Source organism: Cygnus olor, chromosome 8, assembly GCF_009769625.2.
Source record: "Cygnus olor isolate bCygOlo1 chromosome 8, bCygOlo1.pri.v2, whole genome shotgun sequence".
Lineage (NCBI taxonomy): Eukaryota > Metazoa > Chordata > Aves > Anseriformes > Anatidae > Cygnus > Cygnus olor.
Genome location: NC_049176.1, coordinates 11,159,528 through 11,183,024, shown reverse-complemented (window position 1 = coordinate 11,183,024; position 23,497 = coordinate 11,159,528). Strand labels below are relative to the sequence as shown.

At 42.6% G+C, this 23,497-nt stretch overlaps 1 protein-coding gene across 1 annotated transcript in view; it reads left to right on the top strand.

The window, feature by feature from the left end:
* Positions 1-23,497, top strand: part of XPR1 (xenotropic and polytropic retrovirus receptor 1) — a 100,317-nt gene that overhangs the window by 62,028 nt on the left and 14,792 nt on the right. The window contains exons 3-11 of the mRNA XM_040565046.1: positions 993-1,094; positions 6,476-6,699; positions 10,449-10,598; positions 10,993-11,076; positions 11,570-11,651; positions 16,471-16,658; positions 16,887-17,066; positions 20,953-21,118; positions 22,707-22,898. Coding sequence (XP_040420980.1) covers positions 993-1,094; positions 6,476-6,699; positions 10,449-10,598; positions 10,993-11,076; positions 11,570-11,651; positions 16,471-16,658; positions 16,887-17,066; positions 20,953-21,118; positions 22,707-22,898 — 1,368 coding nt within the window. The remainder of the gene's footprint in view (positions 1-992; positions 1,095-6,475; positions 6,700-10,448; positions 10,599-10,992; positions 11,077-11,569; positions 11,652-16,470; positions 16,659-16,886; positions 17,067-20,952; positions 21,119-22,706; positions 22,899-23,497) is intronic.

Genomic DNA, 23,497 nt, shown 5'->3' with positions numbered 1-23,497 from the left:
GCACTTTTCTTTTAAATAAAATTGTTTGCTAATCTGGCCTGAATAGTTTTCATGGCCAGCTTTGTTCTTAAAGAGCTAGATCTGTGTCTGTGGTGGGTTGGGGAACCAGGTACAAGCCCCAACCCAGAGCAGGCTGCAACAGGAGCACTGGAGTAGCTCGGGGACAGCAACTGACAAGGCTACAAAGGATGCGGTGTGGGTGCACAGCACCGGTTGTGCTCAGCTTGAAGCTTGGCTTTCTGTTGTGGTAAACCCAGGGAAGAAAAATAAAACTCCACCATAAGACCCAAACTTTGTTAAAGAGGTTTGCTCTCAGGTGTATTGGTGAGCTTGCCAGTGCCCAAGACTGGAGAGAAGAACAATTTCTGGGTGGTTAAATATGATAATTTAGCACTGATGTGAAGCAGCGGTAACGTGTCAGGGGCAGTTATGCTGCTACTTAATCTGCTTTTGTTCTTCACGGAAGATCTTTCCCTGATCTGGCTCATGGTGGGATGCTGGGGGGGAGGAAGGAGGAAGGGGACCACCCTGCAGCGGCTGTGTGCTGTGGGTGCACATGGGGACGGGACATGGTCCCCCCCTTTCCATGAGTGTGGGACCTTGTAACGGTAGGTGAGATGGTAGGTGTGAAGAACAGCCTTCGCCCAGGGTGGCCCTACAAGTGCAGTCACACACAAGCTGGGTTAGGAAGTGGAAATGAAGTGTGCAGGATCTGCAATAGCACTTGAAGGGTGTAAAAAGATGATGGTAACTTTGGTCAAGGTTCAGCTACTGCTTGTGTGGGGTTTTTCCTCTCTGTCTTGGGGCAATTCCGTTTACGGTCAAATGCATGTTCCCTCAGAGGCCTTTGGACTTGATTGTTCTTCTTTCTCCACATGACGAAGAAGGTGGATTTACTCTGAAGAAATATTTCCAATTGGCAAATGGCAGCCATTTAGAAAATTGTTCCTATATTCTTCTGTTTCAACATTTTTTTCTGTTTTCTTTTATAGACACAGATGAAGACACAGTGAAAAGGTGTTTTGCCACGTTTGAAGAGAAGTTCTTCCAAACCTGCGAGAAAGAACTTGCCAAAATCAACATTTTCTATTCAGGTAAAGTGCTTATTTGTGTATATTTGTGGAAAATACAGCAAGACAAAAGGAGTCTGAAGCTCCCAGACTTTCAGAATAGCCACAATGTTCACGAAGGTCTACCATCAGGTAATTATAGGGCACGTTTATATGGGAGACTGCTCTGGTTTAATCACAGATGTGGAACTAAAGCCATGGTTTTTGAATGGAAGAAGAATGAAGGGCAGGCAATTTCATTGCTTTGTAATAGCATCCTGCTGAATTTTGAAGATGCTCTTAAATTTAAGTGGCAGCTTACATATAGGGCACAGTTTCTCAGCTTACCCATGGTGGCAGGCTACTGTGCTTGTTTTAGGCATAAGTACAAAGCTCCCTAGATGATGTTTTCAGAGCTTTTGCTGGGCGAGGTATCCTGGACTTGCTGATGTATGGTCACTCGTCTGTCTTGATGTGTTCAATAGGTTTTTAGGCACTTAACTCTTACTCTTGCAACTTTTCATATTGGATCAGCCAGTAGCAATTTGTCACTGGCTGTATATACAATCCTGTTTACTGAATTTGAGTAAAAATGTAAGGGTGGTTAGAGTAGGGGTTCCTAGGGTTCATATTTCAAAGTGCTGTTTGTTTTCCCTGAGAAAGTTTGCTTTCCCACCCTGTGTTTTGAAAACAAACTTCAGAATGGAATAATCAGAAATTTGCCCTGTAATATTGCTACAAAAGGCATTGTAATAGTGTGTCCTAGTTTCACCCACCATTACCTTTGAGCTGGTTTTTGGCCTCTTTTGGTAAGGTTTAAAATGGGTTTTCAGCTGGAAAACAGTTTAAATATGGATACAGGGATGTACTGACTGCTGCCATACTTTCTCTTAATGTGTTCTTGATTTATTAGCCTCTTGCAATAAACAGGCTTTTGCAGCACTCCATAGTAGCCTTTTTCTATTTTTGATTTCAGTCTGGTAACAAAGACAAAGTTGAAGTGTGCAAAACTATTTTAATAACTATCAGGCGATGACTTTGTTGCTAGCAGTCTGGGTGGTGAAGATGAGAATAGCTGAAAGCACAATAGATGCAGTAAGGGTACACTGCAACTTGCCTCTGTTCGGCTTCCATGTAGGGAAGCGAATCTCTCTTGGGCTGGCTATGCCAGCTCTCCCGGCTCTGTGGCAGTGCTATTTTGCTCTAGCCATAGTGGGTGCAAGGAAAAGGGTAAGGGGAGATTTGTAGGCAGAAGCAGTGTGCTTTGTTGGGCCTGCTGTACACTTTAGCCCGTAGGCATTTTTCTGCATACAGTTCATCTATACCTAACTACACTCAGAACAGTTCTCAATTTTGTTTCACCTTGAGATCTTTTGCAACTCTGTGCATGAAGTTCTTCAATTCATATGCACAATGCAGGTGATAATTTTCGCTAATGAAGACCTGTTAGCACATACACACCCACATATACACACCCATTCCCTCATTGTATAAAACGCCACTCATAATACAAGTAAGGTTTTTTCCATTTGCTGTCATTTCAAAAACTTACAGGAGAGAACACATGCAATTTGAAAATCACTTGTGATAAGAATTAAATGAGTCTTTTATTTGCAGAAGAGCAATGTGACCTTAACAGTCTGGAAATCCTCTATTAGGCTTACTAACATTAAACTACACCGAGGAACTACCGAAGGAACATTTCTTGCCTTGCTTGTGTCTGAAATATGTCAAGTCAGACCCTGTTGTAACTCCAGGCAGGCAGTGGCTTGCATTATGGCCTGGTTCATGCTATTTATTATAGGCTTATTATATGGTTTATTATACATTTGTCTTTACAACAATAAATATTGTCCACTTGCATGAAAGCTAATCCTTCTGCTGATCTCTGTTTTATTTCCTTGTCTCCTTTTCCTGTCCTGAGGGCTCCTCAATGAGCGCTGCCTGCTGCAGGATGCCTGTGCCTTTCGCTCTGTGCTCAAACATTGTCGGCTCGCATCAAACGTAGCCTGAATTCCCCAGGCCATTATTCTGGCTTTGTAGGAAGGAAAACTGCCATTAAATAAATCTGATTTGATAAACAGTTTGTGATTATTTGGACTGCTCTCAAGTAAACTTACACACACTTGAAAGAGAAAAAAAAAAATAGTAGTAACATTTTCAGATAGTTCCAGCAGAGGAGTGCCTGTTCAAGAGCTAAGATTTCTTTTGTGGCCAGTTTTGGTTTGTTTGGGATTCTCTAGAGAGGAAGTTTGTTATAGTTTAAGTTAGTATAATCAGATTCTGCTTGTGCTGCTGTTCAGTTAGTAATATTTTTGTGTTAACTTGGGAGCTGCTTTTGTCATTGGTAGGAAACTGTGGCTTTAACTTGGTAAAGAGAATATTGAATGTGATACATACAAGTAGAAAAAAGGAGGAGGTCTAAGAGCACGTGCCTAAAATGCGCAGAGCAGCTGTGAGCAGGTATGGGTTATTAGATTGCCTCTTGAAACAGTTTTTGAGCGCAGCTATGACCATGTAGATGACCATTTTTCCAGACTGGAACTTGGGGAGCAGCTTGATGTTACATATTTTTCGTGATCCTTATCTTTAAGCTTGGAAAATAGTCAAAAGCATCAGGGAATTGCATGGGCAAGGTCGTAACTCTTCAGTATTCTTTGATCAGGATCTAGGAGTACTTGGGGGGGGAAAGCTGCATTTTTATTGCAAGTCTTCTTGTTGAAGTCTGCCTCTGTTGATTTTGGATTTTTCCTTAGTCTTTGCCTTGAGATTACACTTGAGCTGTGCACTCTGTGGTCATCAGGTCGTGCAGAGTGCTGCAAAACAAGAGTGGTTCCAGTTTCTAAGTGTTTGCCGCTTTTTTTCTAACTCTTTTGATGGCATCCTTTTTTTTTTTTTTATTAAAGTCACTTTTCAGAGTGCTCAATTAGTGATAGCGGTGAATGTCCTTTCAAATAGTTTGGAATACATTGCAAATTGAGAAATTCATTTCTACTCTGCGTTGTGGTTTCCCTAGGCAACTCCCTGGGAGGTTTTAAGAATACCAGCACACATTGTTTCTTATTTTTGCATCTGCAGTGACTCGATAATAAAATCATTCCGTAACGAGATGAACTGATTTGCGGGCTGGATAACTGGAGTTAGCGCAGGAGATGGGACAGGGCTGCCATCCTCCAGGAGCGGCAGGTCATTACCAGACTGCTTCAGTTGTCTTTAAAAACCCATCCTCAGGGAACTGTGGGCTGCCCGTACCGATGGAGAGAGCCGTCTGGAAGGCAGGACGTGACTCTTCAGCAGCAACCTGATTTAGCTCTAATATTGGGCCAGCTTTGAGTAGGAGGTTGAATTAAAAGACTTGCAATAGTTCTTCCAAGCCACATTTTTGGATGATTAAGAGTGTTTATATTGGAGATGATGCTATTTAATGGATGCTGGTTTGCAAACAGATAGGAAAATTGCAGTAGTTTTCTCGCTATTTCAAAACATTATCTTTTTTTTTTTAATACCATGTTATTAGACTCTTGTATTTTAAGAATTTTCTGGACATAGGGACAGTGGAACATGTGCTTTCAGTTGAAAGATGTAAGTTTGAACACTTGCATATTTAATAATTTGATCCAAAGGAAATCTCAGTGTGTCACAGGTGGTTTAATATAACATTTTGAATATACAGGTAATGAACTTGTGTTATTTATATGAAGGCTTTTGATTCTAACAGATCCTCTAGCAGATATCTCTTACCTCTTCCAAAGAGAGTTCCTGAAGGGGGGAGGGAGTGGTTTTTTGGCAACCTGACCTCATGTGTGTTAAATATTGTGTGGCTGTGGACAGACACATCACACTGTGGGCTACGTTGTCTCCATTCAGTGGAGCCCTTGCAGCTGTGGAAGTTGTCAGAAAGGAGTCCTCCTTTCCTGTGCTTTTAAAACCTCTTACTGAGTTTATGATCAATAAAGTTATGGAGACTTTCAGGCTCTTTCATACATGATTTTCCTATATTGATCTCCCTTTTCTGTTCAGAAGGGCTTTTTGCTTATTCAGGATGGATATTACCTTGTATGGGGAGGAGGAATTGAGAATTGCTATGAAGTTGTTCTATGAGCTGCTAATGTAGGGAATTAAATTGGCAAGCAGGAGCCTGCCAGGCAGAGCTTTGGGCTGTGGCCGGGTTGGTGCAGCTGGCTCCAGCTCCCAGCGCTCTGCTCCTGCTCTGCGAAGCTGCTCGGCGTCTTCGTGGCCAGCGCCTGCTTTGGTATGGTGCTCATCAGCACACACCACGACTGGTGTTGAGGCTGCCGAGGGAACAAAGCCTGGAAGGAACCAGTTGTACGGAACACAAAGAAAGGAGCGTTCAAGGGCAGGCTGGATGGGGCTTCGGGCAGGTGGGAGGTGTCCCTGCCCATGGCAGGGGGCTGGAACTGGGTGGGCTTCAAGGTCCCTTCCAACCCAAACCCATTCTGTGATTCATCACAAATGATGTCAGCTGTGCTGGTTGTAACATAAAAAGATTGTTGAGCACAAACGATTATTTTCTGAAGGTAGGTAAAGCAGCATGTTTAAAGGAATACCTTTTTCGTACTTGAGATGAAGAAGAGGACTTCCTCGTCATGAAAGCACATTCAGAGGGTCGTTAAACTCAGCTTAGCTGGCCCTTTAATCACTAACTAATGAGACAAGGCTTCTAACCAGTGTGATCCAAAATTGAGGGAAAGAGGGATAAATGATTACTGCAGGTTGTGGACAGATGCTGGCGGTGTTGTAGTTGCTGATCAAAGCAGAAGCAGTGCTTGTCACTGGGAGCTTTCCAGAAGGCTTGCACTGCTCTCCAAAATCCAGCGATACACGTGAAGTGTGTTTCTTCTTCAATTCCTTTGCTGTCATATAAAATGATAGCAACCACATGGTTGGTTGTGAGTGAGCAGATTCTAAAACGTCGTTTGTGGGGCCGAGAAGCACTGCTTTATGGCCTCTGCTTTACGGGGTGGCTGCACAGATCCTGTGTGCAACAGCTGCCTGGGTTGGGTATCAGTAACGGGTGTCCAGACAGCCCAGGAGTGAGCATCATACAGCGGTGAAGGGATTGGAGTTCATGGCCATTGCTGCTTCAGCCTGTACTGCAGGGACAGCTCCTTGATTTTGACTATATTAATTAAGACCTGTCTGACGTGAAGGCTTTTTTATTTTTCCAGAGAGTGTATGGTATACATAAGAGTGCACTAAAATCTTTAATGAGAAGGAACTTCATAAAAAAGAAATATGCAGAGCTGCTGGATTTAATGCTTAGTGGGTAAGGCCATGCAATAGGTTATTCTATGGAGTGATTTTTACCTTCAGGCATATTATTTGAGGATAAGGTATAGTGCTGTTCACAGGCTTGATAGGCAAGGTGCTACCACTCACCTGACTCTTCCTTCCTGTGCTAACAGAAAAGCTTGCAGAAGCTCAGCGCAGGTTCACTACTCTTCGGACGGAGTTACAGTCAACTTTGGACGCACAGAAAGAAGCCAGCGGGGCTTCCACGCTGCAGCGGCGCAGAAAGCCGGTCTTCCACCTGTCCCACGAAGAGCGTGTCCAGCATAGGAATATCAAAGACCTGAAATTGGCCTTCAGCGAGCTCTACCTCAGCCTCATCTTACTGCAGAACTATCAGGTACCCACCAGGGGAGGTGCTTTGACAAAGCCCTGTGTGTATGTGTCTCTGTGCTTGCGTTGCTTTCACTCGCCTCATTCAAGTCAGTTTTCAATTTCATTTTGGCTCTGGGGTCCCTAGACAATTTCAAAGAAAGGATAAATCTCTAGCAGCCAACAACATAGTCCTTGTTGTGTTTTGTTGAGCTGGAAATGCTAAGCTGACCTGCAGAAGGACCTTTGATTCTCATCCTTTTCTGGGCTGTCCAAGCCCAGCACCCTGGGCATGAGCCTGGTCACACCGTGAAATCACTGCAGTCACACTGGGGCCACCTCCTTCTGCAGTGCGTTGTTCTGTGCAGGGCCAGGGCTGGGAAGTTGGGGAAGAAGCTCTCTTATCTAATATTTGTAGTGGAACTTGAAATGCTAGCATACTGTTTCCTCTTGGAGTTACCATGGTAGTATCTCTGACCTTTTATATCAGAATTTCTTGTTAAAATATCCATTTAAAATAATAAATATTTTTAATTCTGAAGAATACGGGCTCATTTGCCTGGAAAGAAGTATAAGGAAACAAATCTTTAGTTGTACTTGGATTTCTAGCAGGGAAGGGCATGATAAATATTGAAGACAATGATTTTGTTCCAAAAAGTTGAAACCTTTGATCACTTTTTGCTAGACTCACTCTGCTTGTAAATGTCTGATTGTGTTTATTTGTTTTGGCTTGTTAATTAAGAACGTTTCATCTTTAATTCTTTAACTTAAATTTGCTAGAACTATATTTGGGTCTTTACCACCATTGATATTACACTGGAGAATTTTACAAAACCGAATTTGCTGTAAGAAATACTTGAATACCACTCTGCAGTATGGACAAAGCTCGATTCTTCCAAAATTCCCAGTGTTAGTACCTCTCCTAAAAATGATGCTATGTCACTGAGCACTTGTGTATATGCTGCCAACGCTTACTCATGCCAGATACCTCAACTGGAATTTCCTTGCTTTAATATCGGGTTTCCAGGTTGGAACATCTTTGTCCAGCTTGCACTTAGAACAAGTATCGGGCTGCCTTAAAGGAGAGCTCTCAGGGAAGTGTTGGGACCATCTCTTACAGCCATTATGACTCCTTGTTGTCATGGGGTGAGCAGAAATCCCTCCACGAATCCTGGGCACGGATTTACAGTTGCTGAAGCATCTGTGGGTTTCTTAATAAAGCCCTGTAACAGTTAGAGACAGCTTCTAGTTCAAGATCAAAGGTGGAGTATCCTTAGCTTTTCAGGAATGGAACAAAGCAACACTGACTGCTGTGATTTCTTCAATTTCTTTTAAAAAGCTCTTACTTCTGGTTACAAAAAAATCACTTTTGAGGCTTGATGAATTTAAATAGAGGATGACATAGGTCATTCCTCTGGAAAATCTTCTCCTACGCTACATTGATGAAAAAAGGCATCCTTCCCACTTATATCTTTACCTTTTCCCACCGTGAGTCCAGGAGCACTGTGTGTATGCTAAAAATTGATGTAAAAACCATCTCGATTTGATCATTCTCAGTTTCCAAAGGGACAGAGCTTCTCTCTACAGCATATCTTCAAAGAGAGAGTAAGAAAATTAGTTCAGATTGGTATTGAAGTTGAGGACAAGGAGTACATGTACTAAAACAAGCATAAAGCCAAATCCCAGAATACTCATTTTAATCACATTTGAGCTTAGAATATAAGAATTAGAAATATTTGAGGCCTTGCAGTTTTGGAGAGGGAAAACAGTAACCTGGTGGGAAGATCACATAGCTGAGGCCTTCGAGTAGGAGATCAAGTGAAGTCACCAGGGGCGTTACAGATATCCAGCCGTGGCTTTGACAAAATGCTGAAGGCTGGCATTGGGTTACTGAGGAAGGAAAATCCACGTGAAGCAAATTCCTCAGTCTGCTAGCAGTGAAGCAAGAGCAGAAGTTGCACACGTTGATTCGTAAGGTACACAAAGCAAACATGAAGTGAAACTATAACTTTGGGCCAGCTGTTACTTTTTAAAATTGCCTATGATTAAATTTCCATTAAAAGTAATTTATTAACAGTAATTTAGAACTTTAGAGTATATTCATCTATTACCTATTTAAATGAAATACTGTGTTTCAGAACAAACAAATCTTGAGAAATTAATGTATTACATTCATGGGGCAAATAATGGAGGCTGATTCACTCTTACTAAACTGCTGTGTGTTTGCCTTGCTGGTGCATTTAACCAATGCACTTGTATACAAGCAAAGATTTTGAGTGTGCTGTTTCATCCTACTTGATGTTGCATAATATTATTTGCACTGTTTTTTTCACCTTTAATGGCAAAGCATGTCATTAGCCAATTCGCTTCAACAGATTCAATTAGCCACCTTCAGAAATGGAAGTCAGGCCTGGAGAAGGCCCCTTGCCAAATAGAAGTGTATTGAATAGCAAGAAATGCAAAACGCGTGACTGCGTAGATGGCACTTGGCTGTTCTCATTCGGTGTCATCGCTGCGGTGTCATCGTAACCCACGGTGTTTTTGTCATGCCATTGGGATGGCAGGATTTGTGGGCTCTGCAAATGTCGTCACAAAACGGTATCAGTTCAGGCTGTGGAGCAGTCTCGGACCCAAACCAGCATTTTGTTGCATCCTATCCATTTCGAATTTATGAAATAGTGATCTGCTCTCCCTGGGGTGGGATGCTGGCTTTTCCGATAGAAAGTAATTAAAGTCTCTTGTCTGCAATAATGCAGATCACTAATGCATTGGCTTCCTGCTCCCATCTCCCTAGCCTCATTTCCCCACCTATATGGCAGGGGTCTGGTATTAAATCACTCTAAGCATAATTAGATTGAAAATAATTTCATTGAGTAGTTGGCGCCTCTCCCTGGGGTATTGGATTCTGCGATTTTCTGTTTTTCTTTCCAAGCTACTTTCTAAGCTTTTTTTTGAAGTGACTCTTGCCACGGTCTGTCTGTTTTCCTGATGCCGCCCGAAGGAAACACAGAGCCTTTCGAGAGATGTTTTCTGTGCAATGAAACACAGGATTTCAAATGCATCTCGTCACAGCAATCGCCTGCTTTTAATGCAGCGTGGTGAGCTTTGCCTATCTTTGTTACTGCCCATTGCAAGAGTCTTGGGTCAGGGCTCGTACGTAACTTGGAAATCAACCACCATTTTTTTCCCTTTAATGCGGCATCGTGTTCTTATCTCCTGTGTCTGCAAGCCCAGAATAATTTAGCAGGCATCATGCAATGTGCTGTGAGAGCGTGCTGTCCAGGGGATGCACTTCTCGGGGCTTCACTTGCAGTGTTTAAAATTTTCACAAGTTTTCTGTTGTACTAGGATTTCCCTTCTATAGTATGCTTATTCTGCAAACTTAATTTGAAACCAAAATAAAGATTGAAGAATCTAGAAATCAGTAGCCTAGTCTTTTCAGAAGGGGAAAAACCCTTGAAAGAGTTAATATGTGCCTTGCTTTGGGGGAGATGGGACAAAACATACTCTTCCTGCAGCTTTCTGTTTTTAAGAACTCATTACTGCTCGTGTAGAGACCAGTTACAGTGCATGGGATATACTCAGTCTGGTACCCATGCATTATCCTTTAGAAAGGATATGTAACGTTTCTAATAAAGTGGTAATACAAAAACTTCCTGACAATAGATGCAAGAATTTTGATTCTTCTTATTCCTTGCTAGAGCTGGCATGTAACCACGTAACTTTCTTCTGAGCTGACTGAGGCTAACGGCCAGTAACTGTTCTCCTTGTCTGCAGAACCTGAACTTCACAGGCTTCCGCAAGATCTTGAAGAAACATGACAAGAACCTGGAGACGACACGAGGGGCGGAGTGGCGGGTGGCCGAGGTGGAGGTGGCACCCTTCTACACCTGCAAGAAAATCAATCAGCTTATCTCCGAAACAGAGGTAAAGATGCTGCTCTTCTTGTAACTAGAAAACAATGTGGTGTTCTCACTACTGCTTCCCGTAAGGTCTGCCTATAGCTTGTATTCACCACCAAGGCAACTGTTAATTGATTTTAAATTGCCACTGATTTCTGGCATTGCTTACATAATTTGTGTATGTTGTCTTCAGCTGGTAAATTTTCACTCTGAAAAGCTAATGCAGTGTTAGTTTATATTATATAATAATAACTGGATGTATTATGGCAAGCTTTTCATATCTTTGTTACAGTATATTGGAAGAACATGGGGTCAGGGCTCAAATATAACTTGGAAATAGACTTATTTTTTGTTTTAATGCAGTATCATATGCTTATCATTAGCATGACCTTCTGCGATGTGTGTCTTTATCTCCGTAGGAAGTGGTGACCAATGAGTTAGAAGATGGGGACAGACAGAAGGCTATGAAACGTCTGCGTGTTCCACCTTTGGGAGCAGCTCAGGTGAACAAGTTGTATAGTTGCTTCTTCTGCAACTTGTCGAGGTGCCAAATCAGATTCAACATCGGAACAAAGTAGTGAAAACACATGGATATGAGCATGCCCCACAAATTGCAAGGGGGAGCATGGTCACGTAATCTGCTTTAGTTCTGGAAAATACAGAAATAATTTTTCCTAATGCATGCAGGCAAGGTAATGAAGGGATGAGATGAATAATAAAGGGAAATCTGTGCTAGTAATAACGTATGCTTAGTGTTTGTGTGGTCTGGAGCATTTTTTGAGAACCATTGAGATGCCCAAGCTCTGTTTCAACATGGCACAGCATCAAGATAGACAAAAATATTATGCAGCCTTTCTAGTGCTGCACTTCAGGGAGGAAGAGTGCAGTCAGAGATGATTATTGTATCCCTAATTTTAAATTTACTCTGCAAATGAATCTAATTTTGCTGATAAACCCGTTCAATCCCCCTTAACTCCACCATTGCTTTGTTCACAGCCTGTACCAGCCTGGACTACATTCAGGGTTGGATTGTTCTGTGGATTGTTCATTGCACTGAACGTGACTGTCATACTTTCAGGTGGGTATCCTCAGCGGGAGCCAGCTGGCCCCGAGGCCCTGGTGTGGATATGTTCTTGTCACTTAGCGGGGGCCTAGATCTGAGCTGGGTGGTCAGCATGTTCTGGGTTAAATCACTTGGAGTCAGAGCATGCTGTAGTGAATTATTAGGGCTGCTCAGTAATAGGTTATGTCTTTTTCATGTTACCTACCTGGATTTTGAACTTGGAATGTATTGTGATTTGTTCTTATTTCCTCCTTACTCGTGGAGGGATATTCTGGAAGTGCAAAATCCATGTCTAAAGACTTCTGTTACTGTTCTGTGAGCACAGAGTCCTCTCCCACCTTGAGAGGTGTTTGTAGAACTTAACTTTTGCATAGCACTGGTTCCTTACAGAGAATGAGAACAGACATACAGCAATGTGAACACCTTGCCACTCGGGACATTTTCATCAGGACACGTGGCAATGCCACAAAGCTGTGCCAGGGAAGACTCAGACTGGACATTAGGAAAAAATGTCTTTACCATGAGGGTGGGTAAACACTGGAACAGGCTTCCTAGCAATGCCCCAAGCCTGTCAGTGTTCAGGACGCATTTGGTTAATGCTTTAACTTTTGGTTAGTCCTGAAGTGGTCAGGCAGTTGGACTTGATCTTTTTAGGTCCCTTCCAGCTGAACTATTCTGTTCTATTCTGTGCGGAAAGTTGTAGGATTTCAATGCCTGGTGCTTATTAATAGAATTAATGAAATCTTCCTTGTTGGCAGATTTTGGCAAGGTTGTTTAAAAGCTAGAATAAATTATTGCATATCTCAGACCTTGGTTTTATTCTGCTTTGCTCCTTCTGAGTTCGAGCTTTCATTAGAGTAAAAGCCATGTTGGTACTCCAGATCCAGATATGGTCCTTCATCACAAGCAGCTTTACTAATTGTGTGTGATTTCAGTAGCCTTGTAACTTGCTTAAGCAGTACAAAGGAAAATCAACATATAAACTCTTGCATTAGGGAAGCCCATGTCTGTACTTTGTCTTAAAAGAATAATTAGATATTTATAAAAAGAATAATCAGATATTTCTGTAATTGGATCCAATCTCCTGGGATAAAATTTCTCTGCTTTTAGAAGCTGTTTGCAAGTACTTCCCTTTTGGTCTTTCTGTGGTAGAGGCAGAAAGTTGACCCGTCTGTGTGAAGGGACCACTGAATGTGTAGAAGCTGTTCTTTATTCATCATATCTTTTGTTTGTGTAACTTACATGTTTGATCTCTGTGAGGTGCAAATAGGACTGAAGCCTGATACGTTCATTTTATCTCAGTAGTAAGAATGAAAAAGTGATACAGTTGTGAGAATGAATTCATAAAAATGATTAAACCTCTAAAGCAGATGTTACTAAACTAGTGGAATAATTGGTGTGTTTGTATCAGCAGACATGATCTGATATCTATAAGTTACTTCAGATATTGGGCAAAAACTGTATTCTAACTACAAATTTTGTTTTTAATTGGATATTACTTGCTAACCTCTATGCTACTTTTGCCAATTTGTTTTTATGATTTGATTGACTAAAGTAGGGTTTTAGAGTTGTATGTGTAGAATCTGTAAAACAGCATTAGAACATGACCATGAGTAGTAAACCGTATCAGCAATGCTTGAGCTTTAGGCTGGACATTAGGAAGAATTTCTTCACGCAAAAGGTGGCCAAGCACTGGAGAGTGGTGGAATCCCCATCCCTGGAGGTATTGAAGAGACGTGAGGACGTGGCACTGAGGGACATGGGTCACTGGTGGGACTCAGTAGGTTGATGGTTGGACTTGATGATCTTGAAGGTCATTCCCAACCTAGATGGTTTTATGATTCTATGATTTTAAAAGTAGAACAGCAACATTTTATAGAGATGAGTTGACAATAATTTGGGGTCCATTAAAGGCTGCAGCTGCTACAGGTGGATCCCAGAGAAGTGTCTCCCTCAAGCATAAATCTCCCTGTTTCTGTATCAGCCTCACCATTCTGTTTCTGTATCAGTCTCTGTTTCTGCCTCACTGTTTCTTTATCAGCTTTACTAGCTGCCAATTTAATGTGTAATTGGGGTTGAAAGGCCATGGAAATGTGTATGTTTTATTAATCAGAAACCTACAAGACAGCACGCAAAATCTGAAGACAAGTTACTGCTCATGCTGCAGCAGTGCTCTGTCTCTCGTTTGGGAAGGAGCACGGTGGCAGGGCGAGCTCTGAGCTGGAAGAATGTGGCTGTGCTGTGGCATTCGTGTGACTGAGTGTAAAATCTCTCCGTGACAGTAATGACTGAATCAGGGAAGTGGTGTGGGTCTTTGTCATCGGGCACTCACAGTCTTAGGGTACTCACGTGGAGGACACTTGGCCTTAGTTAGGTGAGTAATCTTGTTCGAGTGTTGTAAAATGAATGCACAGAGATATATTAAAACATATTTGAGGCAACACGAGAGTCCGCACAGTTAGGTTGTGGTGGTGTTGGGCTTGTCACCAGGGAGATCTTCCTCTGAACACCTCGTGAGGAGCCCGCATCTGTCAGGACCATTTGGTGTCAGTTACTGAAGGGGCGAGTTAATCCAATGTCATGTACCTGCTGACGTGGGGAAGTGACTTGATGTGTGGTGTTGGATTTAAGTGGAAACAATAGATAAATGGAAAATCTCTCTGCCTTGGGGTTGGGTACAGACCTCAGGGCTGCATGATGGGTTATGTTGGAGCTGTGGTCTTAATCTGCTCCTGTATCAGCACAGCTTCTCTTGAGGGAAAGCGTGCTGATGAAAAGCCAGGAATGCAGTACTAAAGCCTCCCAGGGCTGGGGTGGGGTGTAGCTGCAAAGCAGGACAGTTTCCCCCAGTTCTTCTGCTTCCCTCAGGCCAGATCCCTTCCTTTATTTGCCTAAGCAGAAATGTCTGTAAACTCAAATGAAAAATAAAAAAAGGAAAATGTTTGAATTTTCAGACATGGTTGAAAAATGTTTCATAACTGCACCTTAGCTCTGTTTTCCACTGATGTGCCTGCTACCAGACGTTGTGTTTTTCCACCCTCAGTCTGACTAGCTCAAGCTACACAGAAGGTGATGCAGGAAGAGGAGGTGTGATTCTTCACCCTGAGATGCTGGGAAATGCTTTCAATTCTCATGGCACTCGAAATGGTTCCTCCCACCCAGACTGGCCCCTTGTGGTTACTCCTTTCGGCTGATAGCTGGCGTAAATGTGTCTGTGCTGCACCAGTTTGAGGCCTTGTAAGGCTTTGCTGGACAGAGCCCACAAAAGCCTTGCAAGCTGGTCCTTGAGCTTCTTCTGCCAGACTCTGTAGCTGTGGTGAAGAACATGGTTAAATTAGGAGACGTGAGAAGGGAATCACATCTAGACCTTACACTGAGGGAGCTGTGCTAGGTAGGGCCTTGGTGTCAGAGGAGGGAGTACACAGAAATACTGATAGCATCTGTACTTCCACAGCTCAGCTCAATGCATCGTTCCATATCTGCTTTTTCTCCAGAATCAGCTGTTGTTCAATACTACAGTTAGGATCCTCTGCCACCCTGGGAGTACAGAAACACGATTAGTGGCACTGGCTGTGGAGAACACATGCTATATTGTCATGTTGAACTATGTTCACCACAGGATAAACCTTTGTCTTGCTGTTCTGTCTCAACTAACACAGTATATCTGTTCTGGTCTGTCTGGGAACTTTTGCACTTCTTATTCAATATTTTAGGGCTACTGTGTCCTGTTTGTAAGCAACTGGAGGCATTTCAGATGTGCTTTTGTAATTCTGTACTTAAGCCTCATTTCTTTCAGCTTCTGTGTGTCTGTCATTTCTGTCCAAACTTTGACTTTTCTGCCTGAATCCAATACTCTCTTTAGGTTATAAATTTAAAGCAACTGTTCTTCAGTCATTGTTACTTGCACAATTTTCCTCCACAATTTGATGTGATAGAAAGTACACGTGAAGTGTCTTACAGATATGCTTTCTGTGAAGAAAAGTTTGAAAAACTTGGGGCTGTAATTCAGGCAGGAGGGTTGTGAAAATAAATTCTCAGCATCAATTCTGTAAAAGTGCCTGTTCTTTTCTGCTTTTAAAAGGCATATGGATGAGGAATGCTCAGTGAAAGTAAAATAGAGGATTTGAACACTTGTATTTCAGCTGTGCTTTTCTCATAAAACTCAGATCAGGCAATGGAGGGACAGTATTTTGCAAAGGGACTTGTGCTAGAAAAGCTGCTGGTTTTTAGTGCAGCTGCTCATTGTTTGAAATTAAGTGAATCTGTTTTCAGAACCCTGATGACTGAACAAAGGAAGAAACAGACTTTCCCATCTTGTTGCCTTGCGTTGGATATTCTGTTTGGGTGCGGCTAGAAATTATATTGCTGGCTATGAATATGTATTACATTACAGTTGTATGGACTTTGGTGATCAGGCGCAGTTTAGCATTGTTTTAAATGCTGTAAATTGTACTTCCTGGTTTTGTGGGGAGCTGAAATATTTGTATCTCAGTCTGTTGAGATTTCTTCTCCATTAAATCAGAACTTTTAAGTGAATATAGAGATGATTTATGCTAGTGCTGTCCCTTGTGCCTGTAGTGTGAGGCAGGGGACTTGAGATGCTGTTAATGACCTGACTGCAGAAGCTGGAGAGCAATTTTTCCCCAGAATAGTCATAAATCCTCTGACAGATTAGGCAAAAAGTCCTCCAGCTGCTATATGAGTTACAAGCGTACCCTGTTTTCATGGGCTGTAGCTGAGTATCTGAGAACCAGCAGGAGGAAGTGGAGCACAGGTTTGATTTGTGACATGCCTTGTGCTATCATTACGGCTGTTTCATCTTTTCCTTTGTCAGGTGTGGCTTTTATAGAAGGACCAAATGTGTGGCCACTGGTGAGAATCTATCGAGGTGGCTTTCTCCTGATAGAATTCCTCTTTCTCCTGGGTATCAACACGTACGGCTGGAGACAGGCTGGAGTGAATCATGTCCTCATCTTTGAACTCAATCCCCGCAGCAACTTGTCCCATCAACATCTCTTTGAGGTAAACAGAGTAGGTTGTTAGGAGTGGCTGAGCTGTGCGTATCAGGAGGATAAATCCTGCACCATTTCCTGGCAAGGAATTGTAACACAATTAGAAGAGGAAGTTGCTGAAGTCTGATTAGATTACAGGATTGAGCACTGCTCTCCCTTTTGCTATAATGAGAGTTCATTGTAGGATTTGGAGTTATTTTTTCACAAGGTATCTGTATTTTTTTCTGTCTTTCTGTAGATTGCTGGATTCCTGGGGGTTTTGTGGTGCCTGAGCCTGCTGGCATGTATATATGGTAAATTCACCTACATCCCTATGCAGGTGAATCCACTCATCTTGTACGGCTTCATGTTGCTTTTTCTCATCAACCCTACCAAAACCTTATATTACAAGTCCCGTTTTTGGCTGCTCAAACTATTGGTAAGTCTCAAATCTGATTTTAAAATAAATAAATAAAAGATAAAAAGCTGTAGCTGAGCTGTAGCAGTTGAAACAGATACAAGCATCACTAATCTTCAGGAAGGAGGAGTGGTATGCCATTCTACATGTGTATTCATAGAGCAGACTTGATAAGGTATTGACTGCAAGGATGGGGTTACTGAAACAACTTCTGCTTGTCCCTACCAGTGTATCATTATCTTATATTGCAGGTAGTTGCTTGTAATCTTCATATATACGACTGCATATAGCTTTGTCCCTTAATGCAGCAAAACAGTTTGGTTAGGGTTGCAGGGCTCCAAGGCACAGCTGCATGGGTGCTTCTCAGCCCCAAATGGGAGAGTGCCAACAATGAGAGGGTTCACTGGTGGAGAGGAAACCTTTGCAAAGGTTGCTGCTTATAAAATTATGTTCGCAGGTTGGTTTTTCAGCAAATCTGTTGTGGTCTTAAACAAAATTACTCATTTAGGACCCAGCTCCTGTTTTCTTGGTAAATTAAATGTAAATATGCATGCTATATCGATGTTCCAGTTGTAGGTGGGAATCCAAAAGAACAACTTTTAAACTTGTTGGATGGCTGTTCAGTTTCTTCAAAAACAGTTGTTTCACATGTTTGTCCCCACCCTGAATGTCCTTTTAAATTAACTTCCATCAGTTTGGTTCCCTCGATACCTTATTCTTGCTAGAGAATATTCTTGCTAGAGAATAAGGTATCTCTGAGAGCATTCGGTGAGGTGAGAGCATTCGGAGAGGTAACTGAGAGCATTCGGTGGAAGAGAGTTGGGCTGGCTGACATTATTTGTAGAATCATTTTAATGCCAATTAAGACAATTAACTTTATCTGGAACATGACAGAGATGAAATGTAGAGTCATGTTTCAAGCATGTGTGTGCAGTTCTACACACACCTAGTTAACCTCTGTGTGCTTTCCTCTGTTATTTGATTTGCTAGGTTTCTACTGTTTCAGTTTCTCCCTTTTTGCCTTCCAGCATTCAGCCACCTCTCACAGATGTACCTTTCAGTCCCAAGCCTCATTAGTCTTACTGCTGTCCCTTGGTGCTAGGGGAAGTACCGGCAGCGGTCTAACTGTGTGAGCAATATTTGTGCTAATTTACCTTAATATCTTAACAGGGTAAGATTCTGAGTCTTCACAGAGCTTCACAGCAGCTTCCCAGTACCTGCTCTCTCTAGACTATGCTGTAGTCTGCAACACAGACATGTCTTTAATGTGCAGAGGCCAATTCATCCCAAGGTTTCCTGGGGAGAAAAGCTTCATCAAAATGCAAGATCACCTTAATGGTGGAAAATGACACAGTACTTCTGTATGTCAGGGGGAAGGGGAAAAAAGGCCAGACAGACCACATAGCTGTTAGGCTTTTCTAATTCCTATCATATGCAATTGGCTGGCTGGGCGTATTTTATTTCTTCTTTTGCCAGCAGCTATCTGGGTGAAAGGAGGTGTAAATAGCGCAATTCTTAGAACTGTACTGTTCGCCCAAATTTTGATTTGGTGAGTGTTTTTCTTCACATTTGATATGCTTCATTTCTGGCCAAAATGGAGCCTGGTGTACTCGGCATAGCAGAGCATTATTGGTACCTCCAGTTTTTCTAGAACCAAATCAGGAGGATATTTCAGAGCTTTGAGGCATTTTCTGAGGGAGCTAGGAGGCTTTCTACATCCACCCGTGCTCATTGGAGTTCATGAGTGCCATTTGTTTTGATAATCCCCAAGGAACTGCAGTTTACTCCTTCATTGATCTTCCTCTGGATGAAAAAGTTATTTAGCTTGTAGCTAGCCGAATTCCTGTGCCAGACCCTTCTCTCTCGCCTACGTGGCATCCTGCTTACGTGAGCGTTCTTTGCTTCTGCTGCCAGGCGAGGAGCTTGCTGAATGCACTTGTGTAGGCTGAGGGAAGCAGCTCGCCAAGAGGAATCTGATCAGAGCGCAGGGAATGGCATAGCATCCCCATACCGTCCTCCCTGCAGGGTGCTGGAATGGGGAAACAACTGCAGGGAGCATAGCTGCGTGAGGTGAAAATCTAGGAAGTGTTCAGCTCTAGCTCAACTATCTGCTGTCTCAGCGCTTACTGAAACTGCAGTAATCAGCACCAGAAAGTCTGCGCTTTGGTTGTGGAACTGTGCAAATACAATTGCAACTGATCACTTGAAGCTTAAGTTTGTCCCCGGCTCCTGGTGTTTCATGACTTTATTCTTGGAGCCCATCTTCACTGGAGGGTGTTGCAGGCTCTGCTGAGCTGGGAAGGTGGGTCTGCCTGTGCAACGGGGATTTGCCAGTGGGCAGTGCCAGTACCCTCTGGCCACTGGGTTGTGCCTGGGGCAGCGTGCAGCAGCCCTGGTCAGAAACCACAGTGGGGTTAGGAGAGTTCAGACGGCAGCTCCCGTCCTTGGGGAGTGTTGGTGGAGATAGCAGGGCCTTAGCTGGGTTATCTGCATATCTGCTGACTCGTCTGCTGTAACCTTTAGGTGGAAAGCTTCTGCTCTCTTAAAAGCTTTATGCTGCCATCTGACAGTGTGCAAGTGTCTCCCATTCAGTAACAATATGGATTTTTTATTAATTCCTTCTTATTTTCAGAGATCTATCTGTAAACCTTTTCACAACTCATTTGTTTTAGTTGGTCTTTGTTTCAGAGGAAAAAAAAAAGAACTGTGATTAAGCAGAGAGAAGATTAGTGTCACGGAGTGCTAGTAAAAGGGAGGATGGGCTTCTTGGGGATGACAGGTGCTCTGCCTTCTCTCATCTCTGCAGAAGCTGCTCCACAACAGGGCAGCTTTGAGAGCAGAGCTCCCTAACATTCGAGCCGTTGTAATAGGTGCTGTCCTACCAAACACAGTGCTTTCTGGGTCAAGGTCCCTATCTACAGTTCAGTGCCACTAAGTCTTGATCCCTTATTTGGCTTTGAAATTTAGGACCAGAGCCTTAAATTGGCATTACGGGCTGGATGGGAATGTCAGTCCTTTCCTGGGTTTCTGTAGCTGCGTGCCTTTAGGTTAATAAGGAAAGCAATGTAAAGATCAGTGTTAGCCTGTGTTTTCATTAATGTAAAGGTTCATAAATCTCTGAACTACAGGATGATGCTGGTGCTGTCTCTTTGAGAAATTGGCCGTTAGTAGCTATAACTAACTGGGCAGGGAAAGCTGTAATCAAAGGTAATGGACCATGAAAACCGTCTGGTTTGAAAGTGGCAAAACTGCTGTTGAGGCTTAGAGGGAAAGTGGACTGGGATGGAGAGAGAGTCTAACTGCCGCTTAATAGGATTTCCTCTGCTCTTTATTTAACTCTTCCTGTGCTAGAGGGCTTGGGAGATCCAGCTGAGTAACAGTATTCACTGGTACAGCTTCTAACACCAAAGAACAGCTAACAAGTTAAGTAAATTGAGCCACGATCAGATGAATGGCCAAGCTGTGGGTCTGTAAGCTAACTGATATTAAGTGTGAGGCAGAAGATAAGTGTGGAAGACGTCAGTAGATATGACATAAATGCCTGAAAGGAAGCGCTGATCAGCATGAGGAACAGTTGGAGGAACTGTGCCGTGCAGAGCTCCTACACAGAGACCCCAAGTTTCTGGGAAAGAGCTTGGTTGGAGGAGGCTGGTCTCTTCCAGTTGAAAAAAAAAAAAAAATCGGGGAGTGAATAGGAGAAGAATTAGATGTCTGAAAGCAGGAATTTTATTTGTACTTCAAGTGGAGAGACAGTTATCTTTCTTTTTTCAGCAGGAGCAAAAGGTCAGCAATAAATCTTGAAGCGTTTCTGTTACTTCCATATTTGTTCAATGCTGTGATGTCCTGCTGCTGTGGTTAGGTGTCTTTGCCACTGTGTCATGTGAATTATTCCTTTTTCTCTTGACAGTTTAGAGTATTCACAGCTCCCTTCCACAAAGTAGGCTTCGCAGATTTCTGGTTGGCTGATCAGCTCAACAGCCTGGTCGTGATACTCATGGATCTGGAGTACATGATCTGCTTCTACAGCTTCGAGGTTCAGTGGGAGAACAATGCTGGACTTCTGGCAAATACAGGTAGAGAAATGCTGACGCCCCTGCAAATGCTGTCAGAATGACCTGAAAAACACCAAGCAAAGCAACTTCTTAGGCATCTGTTCTGAAGAGGCCTACCAGTGACATAGGAAACTAAAATAATTGATGTTCCTTGTAAACATGCCATTAGAGATTCTACTGTTTCTTGCTTCCATCCAGAGAAATGGCATTTCACATCAGTGCTTGTTTCCTAACCCAGTTGTTTGGCCTGACTTGCATATTCGTCAAAGACTGTAGACAGAGCACTTCTTGACTGGAAAGACAAAAGACTTTTCCTGGCATTGTTTTATTTGAGTCGTTTAACCATGTATTTGCTTTTAGCCTGTTGCCTAGCACGAAAGTGAGTTGTGTAAGGCCATGAACCACAGTGTTTTGTGCTGTAGCCTGGTTCTTACAGGCACCATCACCATACCCTAAAGCAAGAGAGGATGGAGAAACTTCCTTAGTTGTTGCTGCCCCTTATTCCATTAGAGTTGGTGCTGCAACACCAGGGTTGTTGATGCTGTGCCTCTCTCCTTTCTAGTCAGAAGAGCCCCAGAGTTGGCAGACTTTGGCCTTCCAGTTGCAAAATAGTACCTGGCTCCTACTGGATCAGGCTGTTTTCTTTCCACTTTAAGCAGTGACTGCTGGCAAATTGTGTTGTCTGATGGTTTTGACACTTGCTATGAGAGATTGTGGTATGCTTCGATAAGCATCAGTATTTACTTTGTTTTTCCAATCTGATCTTTCTCTTCCCTTTAAGACAGTGTTGGAATTAACTATTTATTTATTAAAAAAAAAGTTATAAAACAACTGTGTGGATAATTGTTTGTCCTCCAAACACTGGAATAACAGCACGGTGCTTTGGAATAAATATCAGCTAATGAACCTGTCTCTATTAGTGTGAGTAAGAAACAAACATTTGCTAATCAGTGGGGCGTTTATTTTAGAGGTAGTTTCCTCTCACCCCAGTTGCTCAAGTTGTGTTCAGGCTATGCCCTGTCTTCGTTTAAAATATAAAAATAAGAAAGCCAAGAAAAAATAAGAAAAAAAATACTGAAAGCTGTTCTTTCCTATTATAGTATGCAAGAAAAGTTAAAAATGGGTCAAGGACATCTTAGACAAAGTAGTCTTTTTGAGTTGTCCTGCTGGGTTTAGGAATGCTCTCCCATTTATGCACAAAAATTCAGTCGAGAAGGCCTTCTGTAATTCCATCTTTAATTTGATTATTCGCAGCACTGCCAAAAGCACAAAGTAAATTTAAAAATAGATTATTTCTAATCTTCTTGCATGTTAATCACACTGGCAGCAGTGAAAGAGTTAGAAGATTATCTGTCTGGATGTGTTATTGATGTCATGTCACCTGAATAGCTGCAAGATAGCGTAAAGGGCATCAGAATACTCTGAGTCTCTCACTGTTCTGAATGTGTGTGCACGTACGTGTGCAAGTTGCAAATGTGTGCGTGCATAAGTACGAGACGTGGATGGGGCATTGCACTCTCAGGTACACTGGTACTGCTCTGACAGAAAGGAAGACAGCAGGAGTTCTTAAACTTACTGACTGTATCCCTGACACTTTTTTTTCTTGCAGAAAATCAAATTTGTTACAGCTACTCCTACGGAGTGAGAGCAGTTGTCCAGTGCATCCCTGCTTGGTTGCGATTCATCCAGTGCCTGCGCCGTTACCGCGATAATAAACGGGCCTTTCATCTGGTTAATGCTGGAAAATATTCCACCACCTTCTTCGTGGTGACATTTGCAGCCCTCTACAGCACTCACAAAGGTATGGGTTACTTCGGAAAGTCATTTACCTTTCAGACCCTGCTCCTTTTGCTTTTCAGGACACCCACTGGAAGGAACCCTGGTGGACCACCTCAGTCACTTTCTTACTGAGTTAGGTAGAGTGATAGCAATATGAAGACACAGCATTGGTTCTTTGCATTTAAATCATTGTATTTTGGTTCTGAGTTGGTTTTCCATTGGTGGCTCTGTGCTGTGAGGAGTGGTCGTGGTGTGTACTTGCATAAATCTCCCGCATGCAGCTTCGGTGCAGCCAATATGTCTTACCAGGCTTTTCTGTTTAGTAGAACATCTTGGGCTAAGTCATGGGATTTTCCTCTTACGTGGGAGAAATTTAGAATTTGGCTTCGCTTTGAAGCATGAATTTGTCTTTGGCACCTGTGAAATATCTCAGTGGAAAGTCAAAGGGCTGCCTAGCTTGCAAAGAGTATTTTAAGATCTTCCTTTGAGTATTTTTTGCATACACAGTGTACTTATAACTGTGATTCAGGAGTGTCAGAAAGAATGTTCAGGTTTCTCTCTCAAAAGGAAGAAACTGAAATAAATACCTGTCAGTTCTTGCTGTGATGGGAGGCTGGATGG